Source organism: Chaetodon trifascialis, chromosome 2 (assembly GCF_039877785.1).
Source record: "Chaetodon trifascialis isolate fChaTrf1 chromosome 2, fChaTrf1.hap1, whole genome shotgun sequence".
NCBI lineage: Eukaryota > Metazoa > Chordata > Actinopteri > Chaetodontiformes > Chaetodontidae > Chaetodon > Chaetodon trifascialis.
The window spans coordinates 4,311,923-4,318,709 of NC_092057.1; the positions used below are offsets into that span (position 1 = coordinate 4,311,923).

General features: G+C 44.3%; 1 protein-coding gene across 1 annotated transcript; it reads left to right on the forward strand.

Moving 5' to 3' along the window:
• Positions 1 to 591: 591 nt before the first annotated feature.
• casp3a (caspase 3, apoptosis-related cysteine peptidase a) lies at positions 592 to 6,746 on the forward strand. Its single transcript, XM_070982060.1, has 6 exons — positions 592 to 853; positions 1,169 to 1,308; positions 3,467 to 3,595; positions 3,681 to 3,856; positions 3,953 to 4,064; positions 4,149 to 6,746. The coding sequence occupies exons 1-6, from the start codon at positions 795 to 797 to the stop codon at positions 4,376 to 4,378; spliced, it is 846 nt and encodes a 281-aa protein (XP_070838161.1). The 5' UTR covers positions 592 to 794; the 3' UTR covers positions 4,379 to 6,746.
• The last annotated feature ends 41 nt before the right edge of the window (positions 6,747 to 6,787 follow it).

Below are 6,787 nucleotides of genomic sequence, written 5' to 3' on the forward strand. Positions count from 1 at the left end.
ATCAGCATAAATCTTTGAGCAGTATAATAACATCTTTGAAACAACTTCTGATGAATACGTCTGTTTATGTGTGACAGGCAGCGAGAAGCTTGTGATTACATGATATGGCTCCAGGATGAGATGCAACTGTTTATTTGTGAGAGAAAGTAAGAACTAAGTTTGAAAACTGCTGTAAACGAAAATAAAAGTATATATGCATGAACATCTGTTGACACAACACGGAGTAAAATCAGAGGCACGGCCTGTTCGGGGATTTGGGGGGGTTTTTGAACTTGGGTGGGAATTAGTCACCACCTGAAACTTACAGTTTAACAGTATTTTACAGGGTAATTTCATAGTGTTTTATTATATTCAAGTAGAAGTTTAGATTTCAGGAGCTGTCGCAGTATGGAGGAGAAATAGTTTTCAAACAGGATGTAGACATTAATGTGGGGGGCGGGGAGGAGTGGTCAAAGCAATTTTTATTTTAGTTAACTGAATAAATGCAATATAAAAAAATCCTCTTAATCTCCTTGTTTGTTTCTGGCCATTATTTCCAAATAACCTAGCAACGGCCCTCATCAGCAGAGGTTGTGGTGTGACGCGCCCTTCACACGGCAGGCGCGGGGGATAAAACGAGCGCATCTCCGGATGACATCAGCACCTTTGTTTACTAGCCTGGCGCAGCTAGCTAACACACATCCTCAGTCCGAGCGCCTCTCTGTACGTTAGCATTAGCTTTAGCTGCCAGCTGTTTATCGCACAGGGTGTGTAATTTCAGTGTGCTTAGTGGTTAATTCGCGCAGTCAACTAATATGTCGGCAAACGGACCGGGGGAAGACTCCACAGACGCAAGGAGAGGCGACGGACAAGAGTGAGTCACGGTTAATTTGGCTAGATAGCGATCTTTATCTCCAGAAGCTCATTGTTGTACAGACAGTGATGAGGAAGCGGCTCATCTTCGATGATATCCAGAACCGGTGTCTACCCTATTACTAGCGTATTATTTCACCTGCTAGCTATTACTTATTAGCTGTTGCGTGCAGTCCTGTAAGCTGTTCAGGAGTGATTTATGTTAAATATTCAGCACTAATGCAGGCCCGTAAGTGACACTTGGTTTTGTTACTTGACATTTGAAGTAAAGACCGTGTTGTTGTTGTTGTTGTTGTTGTTGTTGTTTAACCCTCAGGTCGGAGATTTCTTTGTCCGCTTCCGCCCCTATGGACGTGGATGCCAAGGCCAGCTCCCACAGCTTCAGATACAGCCTGAATTTCCCGAGCATCGGCCAGTGTGTCATCATCAACAACAAGAACTTTGACAGACGGACGGGTGCGTATCTGGGGCTTTGTGCTCAGGCCCGGGTCGGTTTGTTTCCAGACGAAAACACTCAAAGTGAAACCGTAGAACAGATGTTAGTTAATAATGTCAAGAAAAAAATATCATATAAGGTAATGAAGTCATGTACACGTACTCCATTTGATAGGTTTATTCTCTTTATGTGGAGTTCAGGGTCAGCCCGGAAAAAGGCCCACTGGGGCTTGAACAAGTTGTATTTTGAAACGTGTGGTTAATCTAGACTAAACCAACAAGGTAGTCCAGGTGGCTCAAACGTTGGCTGATAATATTTAACTAGGAGCCGTAGAGACACCTGTGGTAGCTGTAGTAGCATTTCCAGCTGGTTTAAAGCTTGCTCCGTCACTTGTTATCAGTTAAGTCAGCGTGAGGCATCTCTGTCAGACCGCTCGAGGAGACGAGTCCTTCCTGTAAAACTGCTCGTAATTGTGGGTTGATGCCACTTCTGTGCAGGGTTTGGGGTGGGCTCTAACACGTTGCATACCGCAGGACTGATGATACGTGGCCTGTAGCTCTCACCGTACAGCAAAGCAGTTCAACCATCCACACCTTCAAGTGTGCTATGGGACCCAGTTCATACTTGTTGCTGTGGATGCCACTTAGCTGCATCCCGTGGCGGTTAATTAGATTCGACATGCGTCACGTGGTTTGATTGGTTCCACTTCCAGGTTTGATGTGGACTGTGCAGAACTCTGTGCATCAGACTGTTCTCCCTGTACTTCATTTAATGGCCAAGGTGGCTGCAGAGAGACAGCCATTACAGCTTTTGTCACATTCGTCCTTTGGATGTTCATAATCTTTTTGTGAAGCGCGACCATGTCTGCCCCGTTAAGCATCTGCAGGGGAATGTTTATCCAGCGCTTCCTTCTCTGAGGATATAAAGGCCGGATGTCTACAACAGATGAACGAAACCTTGAGCTGACCTCCGTCCTTGCCTACCCTTTAGGGAGTTTGTGCAATATGAGCTTGAAAAGCTGAAGAGCAGTGTCTGTTATTATTGAAAGAGCCTTTCTTATCTTGCTGAGAAGACCTTGGACATCAATGCAAGTATATACAGCTTCAGTCTGCTCTTACAGAGCATCAGAGCTACTGTGTGATGACTTATGTCGCTGAACTCGTCTAGCAGGACTAACTGAATACACATGACTGCTGGGTCTGCAAACAGTGTGATGTTCTCATCATATGTGGTTAAGCCTGTATTTACAAGTTCATGTGATTGTTTCCCGCTGTTCAACCACAAAGAGATGTGACTTGGCAATCCATCATGCTTGTTTCCTGAAAGAGCTGCAGTATTTTAGATTTGATGTAAAGGTTAGCAGGTTCGCTGTGGCCTGCAGCCACACTTTTACAGACATAGCAGGTGACAACCAACTTCCTGGATGTGTCGTCTGACAGAACGCGGCAAACTGTAGTGTAGTGATGTTAGGCTGCAGGTGGAAGTTAGAGCAAGACGCCAGTTAAGCGAGATGCACTTTGAACGATCTGGGAAAGTTACCAGAACATGGAATTCAGCCATCAATCATTTCATTAATTACACCTGTGTAGGCTTTTTCACTGTTTCTGCCTCATTAGGGTGAAGACATGTGGAGCTTATGTGATGAAACCGGGCGTCATGTACTAAAAAGAATGGGTGCGCTCCAAAACTCCACCCTCACAGAGGCAGTTCGTGCAGGCCGGGGAGGCTTTCACTCTGATTCAGCTCACAAAGCATCAGATGCGGCTCCGTGCCAGCCTGAAGAGACTAATGTAATAACGTTTTTCACGTGGCTTTTCATGGCTGAATGCGAAGGGAAACGTTTTGTACTCTCCTCATTTTTCAAGCCGTAAAGCAATAAAATGAAAGTTTATCACAGCATTTCAACATTTATTGTAACAGAAATTCAGCGTGATAGCTGCTGCATCACATGCCGCCTGCACTCCACTTCAGCAGGTTCCTTTGGCCTTTAGGATTACTGGAAAAGAAATCAAAATGCGTCTTGTATCAGACTACCTACAGTATGTGTTAACAGCTAAATTTACTGAACAGGAAGCAACAGCTGCTGGTTCCTTAAAAGTTGGTTCCACGAAAAGCTGCATGTTCATTGTGACCTTTCAGTTACCAGAACACTTTTTTTTTTTTGCTTTGTCTTTAAAGGCATGAATCAGCGAAATGGGACAGACGTCGATGCAGCCAACGCGATGAAAGTCTTCACCAAGCTGGGCTATAAAGTGAAGATTTACAACGACCAGACAGTCGAGCAGCTGAAACAGGTTTTGACTTCTGGTAAGTTCGATGCCGGATCCGAACAGAATGACCCCGAATCGCCTCTGTCCTCCTGCTGTCTTTGACACCCTGCCGTCTTTTCCAGTGTCAAAGGAAGATCACAGCTGCAGCGCCTCATTCGTCTGCGTTCTGCTGAGTCACGGAGACGAGGGCGTGTTCTTCGGTACGGACGGCTCAATAGAACTTCGGTACCTGACGTCGCTTTTTCGAGGTGATCGCTGCAAATCGCTGGTGGGAAAGCCCAAACTCTTCTTCATCCAGGTATCGTAAGAGTCTTTTTTTCCCCCATCCTGGACATCCTGTTTGCTTAGGTGTCTGACCTGAAACCAGGTCCTGTTTTGTGCTCGTGTCGAGTAGGCTTGCAGAGGCACTGATCTGGATCCGGGCATTGAAGCCGACAGCATGGACGATGGCACTACCAAGATCCCTGTGGAAGCTGACTTCCTCTACGCTTTCTCCACAGCTCCAGGTTGATACACAAACACGGGGTCTTTTCTACACTTCTTGTTCCCTTTTCATTCACTGATACAGCCTTTATTGTATCTGTCCACAGGCTACTACTCATGGCGGAACACTATGACCGGGTCCTGGTTCATGCAGTCTCTGTGCGAGCTCCTCAGCAAATATGGCAAAGAACTGGAGCTCCTTCACATCATGACACGAGTGAACCACAAGGTGGCAGTAGAGTATGAGTCCATCTCCAACGCGCCAGGCTTTAATGCGAAGAAACAAATCCCATGCATCGTGTCAATGCTGACCAAAGAGATGTATTTCTCCCCTTGACGTCGTCTCTGCGGAAGACTTCGGCCTCGCCAGCCTTCATCTGCAGCACGGAGGCGCGAGGATGTGTGTGAGGTGGAGTTTACACTTTGTGACTGAACATGTCTTGAACCTCATCTTACATGTTTCTGGGAGGGTAGATGCGAAGGTGTTTTAAGGTTCTGAGTGAGGCTCAGAAGAATAAGGCATTAAAAGGAAAACTACGTTATTCTCTAAAAAAAAAATGATCATGACTCAAAAGATGAAATGTAATTGACTCTGAAACTCCATCCTGACAGTAGATGCCTCTTGGCTGTTTACACTCTGCACATTTCAGGGAAAACTTTTGGGAGCCAGTTTTAGGATAAGAGTGCTCTTCTTCATGTGTTTAATCATGAAACTGTAGACGGGCCTCCTGCACTCCAGCATCAGCGTTTTTAGGATTTCGATGGGATCATGTGTGTAATTTCTGTGCATGTTTATTTCTTCTTTTTTTTTTTTTTACATCCATGGTGTCTTTTTGAGCCAGTGACACGAGGTTTGCACAACTAGAATAATCACCAGATTAGTCCTGATGAGTTGTGCGAAGCCTACCTCCAGACTCAGGAGCGTCCGTTAAGCTGTCGTGGTTTTTGTTGGTTTTCAAGCTCAGAACTAATTTTTTTCATGTGTTTCTTTCTGTGAATGAACTGTTGCCTTTCAGTTAGTGGGGGTCAGGTTTCATAGCATGCATGAGTAAAGAAAGCCCACCTGCACGATGCTCTTATTAGAGGAAGTTTTGACGAGGCACGGCTTTACATTTCATTTTTTGCTGTAGTTTTTTAAGACTGAAACGGCAGATTAGATGCCTTTTCACCTCAGTGTCACAGGTACAATCATTAGCATCCTTTAAACTGTTGTGTAACTGAGTCAGACTTTTCTACGTAACCATCAGCATTGAGTGAAATCTAGCTTTTAAAGCTCAGCTGGATCGTGTATCGATCCAGGTCCTGGTCATCTGTCAGCAAGATTTACAGAATAAAGGCCGAAATCACTCGCTGTTAAAATATCACGCTGATGTTTGACAATCCAGTTTTTCAGTCGTAGAATTTTGGGCCGTTTTGCTATGAACGTCACTTGTGGGTTTTTTGTTTATCACTGTTTTGTAAGCCGCTGTACTGTGAGGTTGGTGCTGAATAAAGGCCACTTTTCATTGTCCTGTCTTGTAAAACTGTGTTGGTGTTTCGTGCATTGTAACAGTCGTGAAGATCATGAACATCCACAGATGTTTTCTAAACTTTTTGTTCATGTCTCATGGAAGAGTTCACCTCCACAAACATCATGAAGAGCCAGCTTGTGCACGCTTTCTTGAGTGTGAAAGGGCAGGATTACTCAGATTGGACATGCAGGGAGGTGAGAGGAACCAGGCCACCAGATCCTGATGAGCCATGCCAACTAAAACTGGGCCTCAGGTTCTTTCGCTGCCAGCACAGACGCACTTTAACCAAACTGGCTTTCACAAGCAACAAGATACTCAGCAACCTGAGAACGAGGCTCAGCTGACATGTATACCACACCTACGTGCACCAATGATGCAGACCGCTAAATTAGATGCTGATTTAACAAACTGCACCTGAATCTTCCCACCTGAGGCTCCTGGTATACAGGCACACCTGCATTTTAATTTTCTTAACATTTGGGGCGTGAAGACGAAAAAAAAACAGCCGATTTAATTACATCAAATATTCAAATTGTGTCATTTTTACAAAAACTTGAAAAATTACTTCATCAGAGCTTTAATAAATGACTTTTGTGTTGCTTGGCTAATGGACGCATCACTGCAGCTCTACAATCAAGTGTCCATAAAGGCGGTGTTGATCTGTAAGCTGCATATTTATATAAGTAAATGATTTGTGAGTTGTTCCAGTTGGAGGTGCTAATGGGCTAATTTTCTGTATTCAAACACCTTTATGTCCCTTCCACCAATATATCATCAGCAAATACTTGAGATCCTCTCTGGTACATTATAATACAGACCAGTACTGCGGTCCTGTAATAAATACTAGAATTTAGACCTTTGTGGAATTTATTTGACGTGTTGGTTCAACCCTTTGGTGGTTTTTAGGCTGTGTTTTGTGGTGGATGGTGCATTGTGTTGCAGATGACGTCTTATGTATGTAAATGAGGTGGACAAAATCATTATTAACATCTTTCAATATGTGCAATATACTATGCACAGACACCACCGATCATCTCAGGGTGAGGCCGCTGATGGTCAGTCTCTTACATGATATTGGTGGATGTTGATGGTGCTCCTGTCTTAACTGCTGGGTGACTTATTTGGATGAAGATGGTTGGACTCGAGACAACTTTCCCTTTGTTGACAATAAAGTTGATATTCTGTTCAATGCTGAGGGTGTTTTTGTTTTTCTGGCCGCTTTTCCTCGTCATCTC

What these genes read in the sequence shown, in the direction of transcription:
- casp3a (XM_070982060.1), top strand. Translation starts at nt 795, where the DNA reads ATGTCGGCAAACGGACCGGGGGAAGACTCCACAGACGCAAGGAGAGGC. An exon ending in CCAAACTCTTCTTCATCCAG is followed by an intron (nt 3,857 to 3,952) that starts GTATCGTAAGAG and finishes CGTGTCGAGTAG; the next exon opens with GCTTGCAGAGGCACTGATCT. An exon ending in CGCTTTCTCCACAGCTCCAG is followed by an intron (nt 4,065 to 4,148) that starts GTTGATACACAA and finishes ATCTGTCCACAG; the next exon opens with GCTACTACTCATGGCGGAAC.